At 55.0% G+C, this 16,254-nt stretch overlaps 8 protein-coding genes across 8 annotated transcripts; 5 read left to right on the forward strand and 3 right to left on the reverse strand.

The window, feature by feature from the left end:
* Positions 1-391: 391 nt before the first annotated feature.
* On the forward strand, positions 392-1,509 carry MgPTP2 (tyrosine protein phosphatase 2; the record flags this gene model as incomplete). The annotated part of the gene is made up of 3 exons (XM_003847968.1): positions 392-618; positions 739-1,074; positions 1,134-1,509. Coding segments are annotated over 3 exons (939 nt in total), but the record flags the coding sequence as incomplete, so codon positions are not given.
* Positions 1,510-2,503: 994 nt separating this feature from the next.
* On the reverse strand, positions 2,504-4,360 carry MgPP2CL-3 (MgPP2CL-3, protein phosphatase 2C-like protein 3; the record flags this gene model as incomplete). Its single annotated transcript, XM_003848026.1, has 1 exon — positions 2,504-4,360. The coding sequence occupies one exon, from the start codon at positions 4,358-4,360 to the stop codon at positions 2,504-2,506; it is 1,857 nt and encodes a 618-aa protein (XP_003848074.1).
* Positions 4,361-4,620: 260 nt separating this feature from the next.
* Positions 4,621-5,434, forward strand: MYCGRDRAFT_106407 (60S ribosomal protein L31; the record flags this gene model as incomplete). The annotated part of the gene is made up of 3 exons (XM_003847969.1): positions 4,621-4,798; positions 4,920-4,994; positions 5,053-5,434. 3 exons carry the CDS (start codon positions 4,697-4,699, stop codon positions 5,260-5,262), a joined length of 387 nt encoding a protein of 128 aa, XP_003848017.1.
* Positions 5,435-5,837: 403 nt separating this feature from the next.
* Positions 5,838-6,767, forward strand: MYCGRDRAFT_111548 (uncharacterized protein; the record flags this gene model as incomplete). The annotated part of the gene is made up of 2 exons (XM_003847970.1): positions 5,838-6,083; positions 6,246-6,767. The coding sequence occupies 2 exons, from the start codon at positions 5,838-5,840 to the stop codon at positions 6,765-6,767; spliced, it is 768 nt and encodes a 255-aa protein (XP_003848018.1).
* A 691-nt stretch (positions 6,768-7,458) lies between these two features.
* On the reverse strand, positions 7,459-9,657 carry MYCGRDRAFT_111549 (uncharacterized protein; the record flags this gene model as incomplete). Its single annotated transcript, XM_003848025.1, has 2 exons — positions 7,459-9,476; positions 9,573-9,657. The coding sequence occupies 2 exons, from the start codon at positions 9,655-9,657 to the stop codon at positions 7,459-7,461; spliced, it is 2,103 nt and encodes a 700-aa protein (XP_003848073.1).
* A 440-nt stretch (positions 9,658-10,097) lies between these two features.
* On the forward strand, positions 10,098-10,490 carry MYCGRDRAFT_19203 (uncharacterized protein; the record flags this gene model as incomplete). Its single annotated transcript, XM_003847971.1, has 2 exons — positions 10,098-10,306; positions 10,364-10,490. Coding segments are annotated over 2 exons (336 nt in total), but the record flags the coding sequence as incomplete, so codon positions are not given.
* A 614-nt stretch (positions 10,491-11,104) lies between these two features.
* Positions 11,105-11,799, reverse strand: MYCGRDRAFT_106408 (uncharacterized protein; the record flags this gene model as incomplete). The annotated part of the gene is made up of 1 exon (XM_003848024.1): positions 11,105-11,799. One exon carries the CDS (start codon positions 11,748-11,750, stop codon positions 11,271-11,273), a length of 480 nt encoding a protein of 159 aa, XP_003848072.1.
* A 563-nt stretch (positions 11,800-12,362) lies between these two features.
* Positions 12,363-16,211, forward strand: MYCGRDRAFT_111551 (exportin-1; the record flags this gene model as incomplete). Its single annotated transcript, XM_003847972.1, has 4 exons — positions 12,363-14,792; positions 14,882-15,647; positions 15,862-16,057; positions 16,142-16,211. 4 exons carry the CDS (start codon positions 12,363-12,365, stop codon positions 16,209-16,211), a joined length of 3,462 nt encoding a protein of 1,153 aa, XP_003848020.1.
* Positions 16,212-16,254: the final 43 nt, after the last annotated feature.

The following is a 16,254-nucleotide window of genomic DNA, read 5'->3' on the forward strand; positions in this document are numbered from 1 at the left end:
CGAAGGAGAAGTGGACGTGTAGCAAGGTACAGAAGATGGAGATGGAAGAAGAAGAAGAGGAGCAATGGAAGGCTGGCAAGGAGGGAAGGATAAAGTTCATCACACGGCATCACCGTCGGCCATCTCCGTAGGGCTGAAGAGGGAAATCTTAGCCGGGCAAAAGTGCACGACGACTTCACTTCAAGACACACAGGAAGAAAGAATACACAGTCCCACAATCACCTGACCACCCACATCCAAGTCATGGCCACAACCCTCGACCGCGTCCACCGCGACCTAAACTTCTACATCGGCGGGTGCGTCCCCCTCCATCCTCCATCCTCCAGCGCACACACCACACGCCATTGGCATATTCGCCACGAAAACTCGCCAAAATTCTGATCAAACACACGGTAGGTTATTCAATCTGCGCGCCAAAGCCGCCTTGCGAGCCGCGAACATCACACATATCCTCTCGGTGTTGAAACTGCCGCTGGATGAGAAACTCTTCGAGGGATATGCGCATCTTGTTGTGGAAGTGGATGATGTAGACGATGAGAATTTGTTGGAGCACTTTCCTGCGACGAATGAGTTTATTCGGGAGGGTTTGGAGGGTGGTGGTGGGGTTTTGGTGCATTGGTGAGTTCTTTTTCTTTTCAGGTTGTTTCGTTGCTTTTCGTTTCTGTTGTGTCTGTGGCGAGGTTCTTCTCTGCGAAGGAGGCATCAACTCAACCCAAACCAACACTTCCTCCCTCACAGCGCCATGGGAAAATCCCGCTCCGCCACCTGCGCCATCGCCTACCTCATGCACACCCTCCACCTCAGCCCCTCCTCAGCCCTCTCCAGCATCCGGGAATCCCGCCCCCTCTGCGAACCCAACGAAGGTTTCTGGCGTCAACTCGAAGTCTACCACTCCATGGGCGCGCCCGCGAGCGTGGAAGACGTCCCCGCGTATCAACGATGGGTGTATCTGCAAGAAGTCGCGTTGAGTCGGGCGTGTGGGCAGGCTCCGGAGGCGGATAAGATTCGGTTTGAGGATGAACATGAGCAAGGGGGTGGGAAGGCGGAGGTGGAGATGAGGTGTCGGAAGTGCAGGTCAGCCTTACCCCCCAAGTCCCGCACCTCTTCACCCATTGCTGACGACGAGCTCCCAGACGCACCCTCGCCACATCCCAATACCTAACCCCCCACACCCCCCGCCCTCCTGCTTCCCCTTCCACCCCCATCTTCTCCCTCGCACCCTCCACCTCCCAGTCTTCCTGCCAACACCACTTCCTCGACCCCCTCTCCTGGATGCGCCCAACCCTCGAAGCCGGCCTGCTCGAAGGCCGCCTGGAATGCCCCAACGCGAAATGCAAAGCCAATGTGGGCAAGTACGCCTGGCAGGGGATGCGGTGTAGTTGTGGGGAGTGGGTGGTTCCGGCGATTAGTCTGGCGAAGGGAAAGATTGATGAGGTCAAGTCGCGGACGGCGGAGGGAGGGAATTTTGGGATTCGCCAGCCGCCGGGGAAATCTCAGGGGAATTTGTGAGGTGGATGGAGGAGGGGATGGTGGATAGTTGTAAAGTGGCGGACGTGCTGGAGATGACAGTATGCACGGCGTGAAGTTATGATTACCTACCTTATTCTCCTGATCCAGATCCACCTTCTTCACCACCTCCATTCCATTTTCTCTTGCGTCCGACATTCCAATCCTGCACCCTCTTCACCTCCACCTTCAACCTCCGCATCACCCTCGCCTCCTCTCCCGTCCCGCGGTCATGCCCTTCCACCTTCCAAATCCAGAAGTCTTGACCGATCAAGAGCGCAAGGCAAAGCTCATGTATGTCCAATTCCCCACTTGTCCACATCCCGACCAGACCCTGCTGCGCCTTATCGCTCCCCTCCCTCCCGTGTCCGCTTCTTCTCCACGTACTACTACACCTCCCCTGTTCGCACTGCCTGAGCAGAATGCTAGTCAAGCTCTTGAGCAGTAAGGTTTCCCGCTTCGACGGTATCCCGCTTCGACGAGGACGACCGCAACCTCCAACGGTGCAAAGGTAGGCGAACCGAAACATCGACTTGACATTGTCAGTATTCCGGACTAGACAGCCGCGAAGTATCGTGCCTACCGTCATCGAACATGCTCTCTCGCCCTTCAGAGCGGCATGACAAACGGAGAAAGAACCGAGAAACAACAAGACCAGACAGACGAAATCCGTGATCGTAGTTATTACTAGCATCTCTTTAGTAAGGTTCTATTCAAGGTAGTAGTACTGTTGCATCGAACTCCCTGCGTCCGACACGTCGTCGTCTCACTGATCTTCTTCTCTTTGCCCTAGAACATGGCGAAGCCACGCCGTCTGCATCATCTCTCGTGCCTGCATCGCATCGCGAGTGAGACGCAACCGCACCTTCGTGCAGAAGATTTTAGACCAACTCTGCACAGCTGGACGTGTGAAGACACGATTACGAGTCAAGGTGGCGGTCCTTTAACGAGTCTGGTGTCTCTGTCACTGCTCCACCGATACCTTTTGTCGTCGAACTCAAAGCTTCGCCTTCACCCCATTCCCATTCGCCGCCGTCGCACTCGCCTCCGAATTCAACTCCACTTTTCCATTCCCCTCGCCCTCCCCGAAGAAAATGACCTGCACCGTCAAGTCATCCCGATACCTCCTCGAGAACGGGCTAGGCAATGTCAACAGCGCACTCAGCATATCCTTGTCCTTTCCACCCAGCGCATTCCGCACAAGATGTGTCGCAGCGTTCTTATCCTCCACCACGAACCGCGTATCCTGGCCGGTCGGAATACCCCACTGTTGTTGACGAACCGGCGCACGTTGACCAGAAGCATCGCCTTGATCGTGGTGCTCGATGGGAAGGGTGGAGGACTTTTGTGACGAGAACCAGGATTGTAGCCAGCTAGATGTGGAGCTTTTAGCGGCGGAGGATGTGAGTGATGCTTGGGTGTCGAGCCATTGGCCGACGAGACCGACGACTTCTTCGTTGGTGAGCATTTCCCAGAGTCCGTCGGTGGCCATGACTACGAAGTCGCCTTTGGTGGGGTCGATTTGAGTACGGGTGACGACGGGTTCGGCGGTGACGTATGGAGGAGTTTTGAGGTGTTTGGAAGAACTGCGGCCGAAGAAGTTGCGTTTCATTTTTTCTTGGGTTTCGATGGACCATTTGTAGATGGCGTCGCCGAATGCGCGGCTGGGTTCGAGACCGCCGAGAATGCGTCCGTTCATGGTCACGTATGGCTCGTTGGGGTGTTCGGCTCGGAGACGTGCATCTTCTGAAGGTGTGCCTCCTGTTTGATCGACGGAGAGTGCGGTTGCTGTCCACTTGCCGCTCGCTCCTCGGCGTCCCAGTACAGCCCGAGAGTCTCCAGTGCATGCCACTCGCAGCTCTTTACTGCGGCTGTCGTAGAATGAAAGCAATGCACAGGACCCTGAGAGAGCGGGTGCAAGGATGTTCGCCGCGACCACCTTCGATTGTGCCTTTAGGACTTTTGCGACAGATTCGTGAGTGATTTCATGATCCAGCTTGACGAAGCCTTTCTTGATCGCGGCATCAACGGCGTCGGGAGGTGGTATCGAGGACTTCGGATCTGAAAGTGCTGACTTGTATGTTGCGTTCAGCTCTTGAGCGACGTACGAGACTAACTCCTGTCGCAGTTTCGCCGAGGTGGTCCAGCCGGAGTGACCATCGAAGACTCCCCAGAACATCCAGTCTGAGCTTGTCTTACCATCGAGGGCAGCCGCAGTCGTGCTTGGTATCTCGACAATTTTCTCGACGTGATCGTCCTCGATCGGGTCGTTGCTGGGAATCTGGACGACATCATACCGGACAACACCTGCACCACGTCCAACAAGATAGCTCTCCTCGTTCGTCCGTAACTTGGCCGTCGCTTGTTCCGGTGTCAACATCTCCAACACTTTCCGACCTGAGTAGTCCGTCTCTTTACTGATGACTTGATCGGCTGGAATCTGTGCTGTGAAGAGTTGCCCTTGCTCGACGATGAGTGCTTTCCTCACAGCTTCTGGTACGGCGTCCGGGATAGTTGAGGTTTGTGTCGGCGACGCGCTTGTCGAGTAGCTGCGAGCTTTCGTACTGCTCACTGCACTCGAGATGGGCGAGACATCGGCGGCAGGGTTGACTGGAGATTCGGCTTGCGTCTGGTTGATGCCGTAGTATAGTGCAGCTGCTCCGACACCGCAAGCGATAGGTATCGAGACTCGTCTTGAGAATCGCATGGACGAATCTGCGAGTTGTGGGGTCCGAGAGGCTATTGTACGGGAGAAGATGGCATGATTCGGCGCGGTCGTACGTAGGGTTTTGAGCGCCTTGCGAGGAGATGGACGGCGAAACGTGCGCAGGTTTTGGATTATTGCGCGCCGCATTTAGTAAAGTCCCGCAGGCGCATGGGTTAGGGTGGTGGAGGGGAGGGTGGTGAGGTCGGAGGGCGAAGAGGTTGTTGTCGTCGACGAAGTCCAGAGTCGCGATCTCTCACGAGCATCACTTTCATCACCAGCCGTCTCACAAGCCCGAAAGTTCATCCGAAGTGTCGCCGTAAATGGTTAGCGTGGTCTTGGCCGAGATGGCTCCCGCTCCGCACTTTCGACCTCAATTTTCGACTTCACCTGAAATTCGGAGGAAGCTTCAGCGACGAGCAGACGCGCAACGACCCGCCCAACGAACATCGATCGACCACCGATTCTTCCACACACACCATCGCAATGTCGACCAAAGCACAAGGAAAGAAGCCCGCGGGCAAGACCGGCCGCAGCGCCATCGAGGACGTCGTCGCCCGCGAATACACCATCCACCTCCACAAGAGGGTACGTTCAGTTTGATGAAGTCCACGGATGGTCCGTCGCTTCCCTTCACCGGGCAAGCGGCGGACATCGGACGGAAGACTGAGACAAGAGAATGCCATAAATCTAACGACGGACACAACAGGTCCACGGCGTCAGCTTCAAGAAGCGTGCTCCCCGTGCCATCAAGGAGATCCGCGCATTCGCTGAAAAGGCTATGGTATGTTTGGACAATGTTTCTCCCCGAAACATGGACAATCGCTGACTGTGTCTTGCAGGGCACATCCGACGTCCGCCTCGACCCTCAATTGAACAAGAAGGTCTGGGAATCCGGAATCAAGGGTGTCCCGTTCCGCCTCCGTGTCCGCATCTCGCGTAAGCGTAACGACGAGGAGGGCGCCAAGGAGAAGCTCTACTCCTACGTCCAGGCCGTCAACGTCAAGAACCCCAAGGGTCTCCAGACCGCCGTCGTTGAGGACGCCGCATAAGCGAGCGAATCTTGAAAAAAGAAAAAGTTTGCTGCTGTGCATGGAGCGATTGAAAGGAGGCATACCCGGCGTTCAGGTGATGGCCATCTTTGGCTGAAGAGCGCAGACTCAGTCGCGCCGGAATTCATGATACGGAGACAACTGCCATACCAATCAACACTTCACCACAATCATTGATGCTGATCTTTTCGTGAAGTTTCGCTTGTCTTCATACCCTCTCAGCAGACACTCTGCACCCGCAACGATCCGATTCGATCTTGAGCTCCGCTTTGTCACCCCATTCAATGAGCATACATGGGCGATGCTGCTGCAATGGAAGAAGATCCATGAGCGTGCTTGAGAGAACATCATCGAGCGAACCATCCAAGCTCTTCGCGACGGACTTCGTTGTGTCAGCGTGTCGTGAATCCCGTCCGGAGCTCACATTCATCTTCAGCCCGTGACGTGCCCGTCCCGTCTCTCGGCCTGGTCTGGCACACGGCGGCTCCGATTCACTTAAGGACTTTCTGTCTTCAAAAGAGCGACTAATTCTAGGACCCGATGCTTTCTTCCTAAAGACAGACTTCCTCGTCAACATGGTGCTCCCCGACAAAGCCAATGCCAGTAAGGCGCTTCCCAGCAAGGCGCGTCAGCATGCGTCGTCGAAGATCCCCAACATTCCCTTCGTCCGCGTGAACGTCGGCGACCCCAACGGACCTCCAGATCAATACCACACATTCCGCCTGCCCGGCAAACTGCTAGCCTCCAAATCCGACTACTTCAAGAAAGCCATCGAGTGGCAAATGCGCGAAGGCAAACCGCTCGCCTGCTGCCTTCCCGAAGTATCCCCTGCGACCTTCACAACCTTCCTCGCCTATCTCCACTTCGGCGGCTTGCCCTGACGCGACCCACGACCCCATAATCCGCGCGACGATCCACCTTCCAGGCGACCTTCTACCTGGTTTTTCCGCACCCTGTTCGACCTCTACATCTTCGCCGACCAGTACCTCGCTCCTGAGATTGGTATGCTCGTTACCAAAGCGATTCAGCTGAAATCCTACCCTCGCGAAAAAGACCCAGCGAGCAACAACTACGGCAAACGCATCATCGTCTTTCCCTCCGCCGACGACATCACCTACCTCTACGCCAACACCAGCCCAACCTCCCTGCTCCGCGGTTACCTCGCACGCCTGCTCGCTGAGCGCACCTCCACGTCCAATACACGCGAGTACAATCTGGAATGCAACCCCGAGCACGAACCCGACCAATTATTTGCAGACGAACAATGTGAGGAGGACGAGCTGGCCGACTATCCACCCGAATTGCTCGTTTCGGCGCTCGTGGTCTCGGGACGCATGCTCCGCGCGACGAAGTGTCTGAATTGTTCGTTTGGCGACATGTGTCAGCGGGAGGGACATAGTCCAAGGGACTTCATGACGTTGGAGTTGAGGTTTTGTGAGTGGGATGGGCATGAGGAGGGGGGGGAGGGGGAGGGTGGGAAGAAGGGATGTGAGATTGTTGATTGAGGGGGAGGGGCGCGGAGACGTTCGGTGGTGGACATGGGCTGTGGCGTTGGAGGGGAGAGTCTTGGGAGCATTCAGAAAGGGATCGGCATTGTGCCCCTTCGGGATGAGCAGGCGGCTGGGTAGGACTGCAGCATGATCATTTCTGCGAATTTAAACGATTGTGAGGATGAGTGTGCAGACGAGTGTGTCATACGAATTTGCCTGCTTTCGATTCAGCGTTACAGCGAGTAAGATTTCTAGTGGGAAAGTTGCTTGCCTTTCAACTTGCCTCGTGGCCCGCTTGTGGCGAAGCGTCGAGAAATTGTCCTCTGTACCGATGGGTTTATACAATGCAATACAGGCGGTTGTCGCTGTCTTTGCATCGAACACGTTTGACCATCACCGGACAGCATGTAGCAATGTCTCTACTATTTACTCCTCTACAGTATACCATTGACGAGGGACGTATATAGAGAACGTTGATGAGGAGTTTCGCTCGATCATGTTCCGACATGTCTCAACCCTAACCCTAAAGCTGGAAAAGGGGCATCAGATACACTGGACATGCCACAGAAAGCCAGAATAGCGTGCGCTCAGTGCTGTCTGCTCGATAGGAATCGAATCATCATTTCAACGAAAGGAGTCTGTTCTCCAAACCTCCCTTTCCACATCCCTCCTACTTCGTCAAAGGTCTCCCAAACCCAACACCTCATCAAATCATCATACTCCTCCTCCGTCCCGCCGCCCTCTCAACCCTTCCCTCATTCTTCCCCAACAAACTCGCAGCACCAGCACCAGCACCAGTGGCAGGTCTCACAGCCCCCAGCCCACCCTCCTTGACAACCGAAGAATGCCGCCTTCCCGCCGCAATCTTCTTCACTTTCGAGGCGTCCTGACCCGCCTCACCCTCCAGTCCCGGCGAAGACGAGTCTTTGAATTCATACAACTCCATCTCCGCCAACTTCCTCGCCGTTTCATCGACCGTCACAGAAGCCGAAGCCTCCAACGGCAATTGCGTCGAAGTAACCCGACGATCAAGAATCGAATGCCGTTTCCTCGTCGCAGGCACCAAATTCGACCCCAACCCATTCGGACGAGCCGCGACAACGATCTTATTCTCGTCGACAGGCATCATCGCCTCCTGCGTCGAAGAAGTCGGTTCGGGCAAGTGGTGCAGATCCGTGCTCTTCTCTCGTAGCGGACTTCCCGGCATGGCAGCAGTGTGTTTCCAGAGATCGTCGTCGTCTTCGGGCTCGGATTTGATCGTGACGCTGGAGTGGTTCTGCTTCTTCTCTGTTGATGGGCCCATGGTTCGTCGCCGATCTTGAATGCCGCTGATTGCGTCGACCATTTGTTTTCCGGGACGGCGCATTTTGGCGACGAGGCTGGGTTCGGCGTAGTTTACTGAGGGTCGGGCACGGCGGGAGGGGCGGGCGCCGCCGTCGGTTGTGTTGCTGATTGAGGAGAGGTCGGAGGGCGGAGGTGTGTCGCGGGTTGTGGTTTGTTTGGCGGAGGACTCGGACGGGGTGGGCGAGAACAGGAGGGAGGCGGCTGGGGTCTTTGGTGGAAGGTCAGGCGCAGAGGGCTGGGGGAGAGCAATGTCGACGGCCGTGGGCGCGTCTTCGGCGAATGAAGGCTGTGGGATGGCAGAGACTCGTTGTCCGCGTGAAGGGGGACGGTCTTTGCTGGTCGGTGGAAGACGTGGTGCAGGCTGCTTTTTCAAGTCGTCCTGGAGAGGCTTCGCTTCCTTCGCCTCAGCTTTTCTAGGTGACATGTTGACACTCTTGTCGCCCAAGACCCGCCTTACGGGCTTGACTGGCGACGCAGGCGCCATGTCCATATCAACGAAGGGCTTCTTCGCTTTCGAGACCTTTTCAACCACGCTTGAGATTTCTTCTCCTTCCAACCCATTTTGGTCCGCCGCAGGTCTCCGACTGAACGTGAAGTCGTCTTGGGATGGTGGCTTCACAGTTCGATCTGCAGAAGTATCTCGATCTGCCAGTTTCCTCTTCGCGCCAGTCCGCAGTATCAACGGCGCCACATCCCCAGCAGGCTTCACGGGAGACTGTGCGAGTATCGATGATCGTCTCATATCCACCTTCGAAGTACTGTCCTTTCTCTTCCGTCTCGTTTCGAGGTTGACAGTTGGAAGCAGATCCTCATCCACAATCGGCGGAGGCGAAACTTCCTTGGGCTCGGATTCCTGGCTGTTGAACTCGAAGTGAGCGACAGGAGGAGGACCAATATCAGGACTGCCGCTTCCTGCGCTCTGATCCGACAGCCTGATTGCACGTATACTCTCGTTGTCCAAAGTCTGTCGCGAAAAGGTCTTATCTTCTGCAATCGTCGGCATTTGCGTCTCTCGCATGAGTTCGGCCAGCGGTTGTCTTTCTCGGTATTGCTGCCGGCTTGGGCTGAGTATCCTTTCCTTCTCGACCACCTCTCTCTCGAAAGTGATATCCGATGTGCCGTCATCCTCAAGCTCTTCGACCATTCCACTCAGCTCTGCCAATTTCGATCGCAAGTCCGCCTTCACCCGCCTGATCGCTGCGTTTGAGGCCTGCCGCCTCGCGCCCTGTAGCTCATTTTCCAATCCAAGCACTCGCTCTCGAAGTTCCAGGTTATTCGAAAGTAGCCTGCTGATTTCGAGCTCAAGACTTCTGATCTTGAGGGATTGTGCGGAGTTGTTCTTTGCGAGCTCGCGGTTCTGTCGGATGAATCTTCGTTTCACTTCTTCAAGGTCAGTGGTAGGTTTCTCTCTGGGCGCTCTTGATTTCGTCCGCATGTCGCATGATTGTTGTGGATGCTCGAGATGGTAAGACTCACATGCGTCAACACTCTCCGCCCCTGCGATCCCAATCGTAGTGATGGCGGGCGCAGAAGCGGCAGGTGGTTCATTCAGTCGCGCCATGCAACGGTAAACATGGGCAAGGTCGTAGTCGCCGTGGGAAGCTCGAAGTGATGTTGGCGGTAGTGAGGTGGGGTTCGTTCGCGATAGTGATCTGCTTGTGAAAGACTGCAAAAGTGAGATGCTGCACGGTAGTCCTGTAATTGTCAATGAGGGTCTAGCAATTGTCGGCGATAGCTCGTGTGTCATCAAGGTTTTTGTCGTCGATGTTTGGGCGTCTGTTTACACTCACGGAAAGCTTCCCGTGCCAGTGGGGCAACAGCCGAAATCGTTCTGGGGCCAAATCGAAGCGCGTCTCCCCACGCTTGGGACATGATCACGAACTTCACCTCCGAGCGAAAGACCTTTATTATATCGTCGCAACAATGTCCTACGCACCGCGACCCACGTCGGGTCTGATCCGACCGTCCTCCCGCATGTCAAGCCAAACGGGCTCACAGTCGCAATCCTCAGCCCTTCAAGCCCGCATCAACGAGAAGAAAGTCGAGCTCGAATCTCTGAAACAACTACGCGATCTTTCGGCAGGGCTCGCGGGTCAGATGCAGCAATTGGAGGAGAAGCTCTCGACTTTGAGCAATGGTACGGAAGCTGTTGCAGCGGTCATGGGAAATTGGAATACGGTGCTGAGGGCTGTGTATATGGCGAGTGGTGCGTCTGGTTAGGTTTTGTGAAAGAAGAGACGCGGAATACTGACGTACGGTGTAGCGAGCATACCAAAACCCAAGGACGAAGAGGAGCAAGCAAATGGGAAAGCGGAGGCCGTTGAACCTGCTCTGCCGCAGACTTTGGTCAGGATCCCGATCCAGCAAGCGGAGGCTGCGCAGCGAGAGAAAGAGCTCAAGGAAGCTAGCAGCGGAGGTTGAGAGGGTTGGAAACTGAAGGATTCGACGAACAGGACGAATTGCATACACGCCACTGGTTGATGTCTAAATAACTGCGGCCACACGCACGAGGACACAGGTCGGCATCGTAGAGGACAAGTGCGGCAGCCAGCCGCCCATTGTCCAAGGGAGACATCGCAGGGCGTGGTGGCCGAGGGCACAATTCGGGACCAAGCCGCGGAGAAGTCGTTAATGCTCGGGTTGGCAGCACTGGCAGTGCACGAGATGGCAGGGTCAATCGTGCAGCGAACCGAAATCGACGCGCAGTGATTGGAAGGGTCGTGGCGAGACAGTGTGACAAGTCGCAGTACAGGGCATGCAACAAAGATGGTGAATGCCTCCAATCCTCCTCCGATCGTCTTCCACTGGATATGAGTCCTGTGTCTTTCAGCGAAGAGATCCATCGCTTTCCATGGCAGTATCGCCAGGAGCTGTTGATACGGTGTGCCATTAACGATAAGTCTTCCGCAGCAACGAACGAATGCTTCTAATGATGATCTCGTCGAAGGCTCGGTTTTATCATCAAGTGTGACCAACCAGTGTAGCCGCAGCATCAACACGTAGCTCTGGTCGCTCTCCAAGATGGCTGGCATTTTTGTTCGCTCGAGCTCCTGTCTCTGGGCATTGTCTTTGCAGTGGCTGTAGTATGCATCCATGGTACCAGAAAGCCGTGATGCTGGTATTCCAGAGGCGTGTAGTATGCATTGTGCCGGTCAAATGCGTCGCCAACATATTTCAACCCTCCTTCTTCGCCTTTGGCTTCGGTTGCCTCTCGTAGGCATTGGGACTTGGCCTCCTCTCCTTTCCCTTTCCACTTCCTTCGCCGCCATCTTTGCCGTCCTTATCGTCATGATCATGCTTTCTGCCACGGCCCTTCTTCCCACTCCCACCCGCTTTCTTCGCCTTGCTCAGATCCGGTTCAGAGTCGCTGTCTGACGAGCTCGAATCGGAACTGCTATCGCCAGGCTCGTGGGGTCCATGGTAAATACAGCAGACTTTTGACGACTTCTTGCCCATATGCTCGTTGTCAATGACATCCTCTGCCCATTGGATGCGCCGACCTTCTGAGGGTTCTCCGCGAAGACGGAGCGTTGCTGATGGAGTCTCGGGGTTGTGTTCAGTCTGGAGAATGGTCTGGCTGCCGTGGGATGCTGGAGCTGCGGCTGTCGCTCCTCTTGTCGGTAGAGAGCCTAGCGTTGTGCGTGGTTGAGCCATTGTTCGCCAGGGGGTGTTCGCAGCGTGTATTTCGAGAGCAGATGAAGGATCTCTGATCAATGGATGTATGGAATGTCTAGCTTGAAGATCGACCTTGGCGGCAGATGACAGTGAACCTTCTGGCAGGTGAGGGGCAAAAGCGCGAGACAACAAAGACGGCTGGTAGGGCTGAACTTCCTCTCTTTCTGCGCAGCGATCGAACCTCAACACTATCGTCCAACAAACTCCGTGTGCTCTTCAACGTGAATACAGGCCTCCATTTGTCAGCGAGGAATCACAGAGCTACCCTGTCGTGTTCGACTCCAGAGCTTGTCCCACGTTTGACATCACCGAGAAAAGCCGTGTCACTCTCCGCCTCCAACCACCGACCTTCACGACCGATCCGATCTCCTTCAAACAACACCACCGACTCTGCTCACGGCCGACATTATCTCACACAGCCGCGGTCACCGTGCATCACCACCCTCACGGCTCGCACGCACGTATACCACCGCATGAAACCGACCTAAGCGCAATCAGCGGTCTGCGCGCGTCACAAGCTTCCATATCAGTGGTCTTCACGACTCTTCGCGTTGACGGACCATCCACGAAATACCATCACACACCGCAGTCATGGCGATGAGTATCGAGGAGCTCGACGCCACCGTGCGCGGCTTCTATGAAGGTCGTGGCGAGCAGCAAAAGCAGGCACAGGCGACACTCAACCAATTCAAAGAGAACCCGGATGCCTGGCTGATGGTGGACAAGATCCTGCAAGACGCGCAATATCCGCAGACGAAGTACCTGGGACTACAAGTGCTCGACAATGTGATCATGACGAGGTGGAAGGTCTTGCCACGCGATCAGTGCCACGGCATTCGAAATTTCGTGGTCAACTTCATCATTGAGCAGAGTAGCACGGAGGAGAAGCTGCGCAAGGAGCGTGCACTGCTCAACAAACTGAACTTGGTGCTCGTCAGCATCCTCAAGCAGGAGTGGCCACACAACTGGCCGACCTTCATCAACGAGATCATCTCTTCATGCCGCAGTAGCTTGCCCATTTGCGAGAACAACATGGCTATTCTGCGTCTTCTATCGGAGGAAGTCTTTGACTTTTCCGCAGAACAGATGACGAGTACGAAGACACGGCAGCTGAAGCAGAGCATGTGCGACGAATTCACAAACATCTACAACCTGTGTTCAGAGATTCTCCGAACCGCAGATCAAGCCAGCCTTATCAAGGCGACGCTTGAGACCCTGCTACGCTTCCTCAACTGGATCCCACTCGGGTTCATCTTTGAGACTCCACCAACCGGCACATCCCTCATCGAGACGTTGCGCAGCCGCTTCCTTGAAGTTCCCGAGTTCCGCAACATCACCCTCAAGTGCCTGACTGAGATTGGCAGTTTGCAGACCGAGCACAACTGGAACGACAAGCTGGTTCAGATGTTTACCGATACCCTCACTACAATCGCCAGCATCATCCCTCTCACCCTCGACCTGAAGACCACATACGCTTCCTCCAACAGCAGAGATCAGGAATTCGTGCAAAATCTCGCCCTCTTCCTCTGCAATTTCTTCAGCAATCATCTCTCCATCATTGAGAACCTTCCAAACAAGGACTTCCTTCTCCATGGCCACTTCTACCTCATCCGGATCAGTCAGATTGATGACCGTGAAATCTTCAAGATCTGCCTGGAGTACTGGACTAAGCTGGTCTGCGAGCTTTACGATGAGATGCAGCAGATCCCTATCACCGAGATGAACCCCTTGATCGGCGGTGCGGGAATGCAGAACGGCGGCGCGATCAACCCACAAGTCCTCGCCAACTACCCTCTTCGGAAGCACAAGTACACGGACGTGTTGTCTAACCTACGACAGGTCATGATTGAGAAAATGGTGCGGCCGGAGGAGGTGTTGATCGTGGAGAACGATGAAGGTGAAATCGTGCGCGAGTTCGTGAAGGAGTCAGATACCATTCAGCTGTACAAGACGACTAGAGAATGCCTGGTATTCCTCACCCACCTGGATGTTGTCAACACCGAGCAGATCATGTCTGAGAAGCTTGCTCGGCAGGTCGACGGTACCGAGTGGAGCTGGGGCAATTGCAACACCCTCTGCTGGGCTATTGGTTCGATCTCCGGTGCGATGAATGAGGAGACCGAGAAGCGCTTCCTCGTTACTGTCATCAAGGACCTACTCGGTCTGACCGAGATGAAGCGCGGCAAGGACAACAAGGCTGTCGTTGCGTCCAACATCATGTACATTGTTGGCCAATACCCACGCTTCCTCAAGGCACACTGGAAGTTCTTGAAGACCGTTGTCAACAAGCTGTTCGAGTTCATGCACGAGACGCATGAGGGAGTACAGGACATGGCTTGCGACACTTTCATCAAGATTGCGAACAAGTGCAAGCGTCACTTCGTCATCCAGCAGCCCGGTGAGAACGAGCCGTTCATTGACGAGATTGTCAAGACCATGCGCAAGATCACCTGCGATCTGTCACCTCAGCAGGTTCACACTTTCTACGAGGCCTGTGGGTACATGATCAGCGCACAAGGCGCCAAGAACACTCAAGAGCGTCTCATCGCCGAGCTGATGAGCTTGCCAAACTCCGCCTGGGATCAGATCATCCAGTCTGCTCACCAAGACCCCAGCATCCTCCACAACTCCGAGACGATCAAGGTCATTGGCAACATCATGAAGACCAACGTGGCCGCGTGCAGCAGTATTGGGCCGTACTTCTACCCACAAATTGGCCGCATCTACACCGACATGCTTACTATGTACCGTGCTTCTTCCCAGCTCATTGATGAAGCCGTGCAGCGGGACGGCAACATTGCGACGAAGATGCCAAAGGTCCGAGGTCTGAGGACTATCAAGAAGGAGATCCTCAAGCTCATCACCACCTACGTCGAGAAGGCTGATGATCTCGAAATGATCCACTCCACTCTCGTCCCACATCTGTTGGAAGCTGTTCTGCTCGATTACAAGAACAACGTTCCTGACGCACGCGAGGCGGAAGTCTTGGCTGTTATCACAGTGCTCATCACCAAGCTCCAGGTACGTTGGACTCCCAAGACAAGCAAGTACTTACTTGTACGGGCGTCCTCTGTGATGTATGACAAGCATGTACTGACATTTACAAACAGGGCATGATGACCGAGCAAGTTCCGGCAATCCTCGACAACGTGTTCGAGTGCACACTCGACATGATCAACAAGGACTTCTCCGAATACCCCGAGCATCGCGTGGAGTTCTTCAAGCTCCTCCGCGCAATCAACCAGCGCTGCTTCCCGGCTCTCCTCAAGCTCGATCAGACACACTTCAAGCTTGTCATCGACTCATGCATGTGGGCATCCAAGCACGACAACCGTGCAGTCGAAGGAGAAGGTCTCAACATGTGCATCGAGCTTGTCGAGAACATGGCCAGCCACACCGACCAGCAGACCTGCGATGCTTTCTTCCAGAACTTCTTCACTACCGTCCTGCAAGATGTCTTCTTCGTCCTCACTGACTCCGATCACAAGGCTGGCTTTAAGTACCAATCAATGCTGCTTGCTCGCCTCTTCTGGCTGGTCGGCGCCAACAAAATCTCCGGACCCATCTACCAACAAGGCCAAGCCCAAGCCGGTACCTCGAACCGTGACTTCCTGCAGAACTTCGTTGCAGAGCTCCTCTCCAACGCCTTCCCCAACCTTCAAGCCGCCCAGATCACCAACTTCATCAAGCAGCTCTTCGAGAACACTGAAGACATTGCGAAGTTCAAGGTCATCCTCCGCGACTTCCTGATCCAACTCAAGGAGTTCTCCGGCGACAATGCCGAGCTCTTCACCGAGGATCGCGAGCAGGATCTGCAGGACGCGAAGGAGCGCGAGCGTGACCGTATGGCCAAGGTCGGTGGGCTTCTCAAGCCGAGTGAGTTGGATGATGAGGACTTGTGACTGGATCAAGAAGTGGAACTTGCAAGAGGAAGTGGGAGAGGACTGACGAGTGAGGACGCTGAGCTGCTGGGGTTGTAGCTCGGCCGATCTTGGTGGGCATGCCAGACAGCACTCGCGTTGACTCAGGTTGTCGTGGCATCACTGCGCAAGACTGCACTGTGAAGCGCTTTGCTTTGGATCACCCTCAGTGCCGACCGAGCCGCAGCTAGTCATCGCTACATGCATGCGCGGCGTGGTACGGGTAGAGCCAAGAGCTCTCATCGCACTCGAAAGAGACCAACGGTCGTCACATCAGGGAATAGCGAAACGGCCGAAACGGATGATTGCATTGAGGACTGGAGAGGAGGTCTTTGACTCACAACGCTCCCCTCGACATATCCCATGGTACGTCCATGAGCTGGAGAAGGGCATCCAAAGTAGTAGAGATATCAAAAGAAAACGACTTTTCATGAGCTGTTCATCGTGAAGCTGTCGGAGTCAGACCATAGCCATGGCAGATCTACTCGCTGTATGTCATTCCTACCATGAAATCGAGTGAGGTCGAAAAGTCAGCTTGGCGGTGGCCATTTCAGGAAGGAGGC

Source organism: Zymoseptoria tritici, chromosome 12 (assembly GCF_000219625.1).
Source record: "Zymoseptoria tritici IPO323 chromosome 12, whole genome shotgun sequence".
In the NCBI taxonomy this organism is placed as follows: domain Eukaryota; kingdom Fungi; phylum Ascomycota; class Dothideomycetes; order Mycosphaerellales; family Mycosphaerellaceae; genus Zymoseptoria; species Zymoseptoria tritici.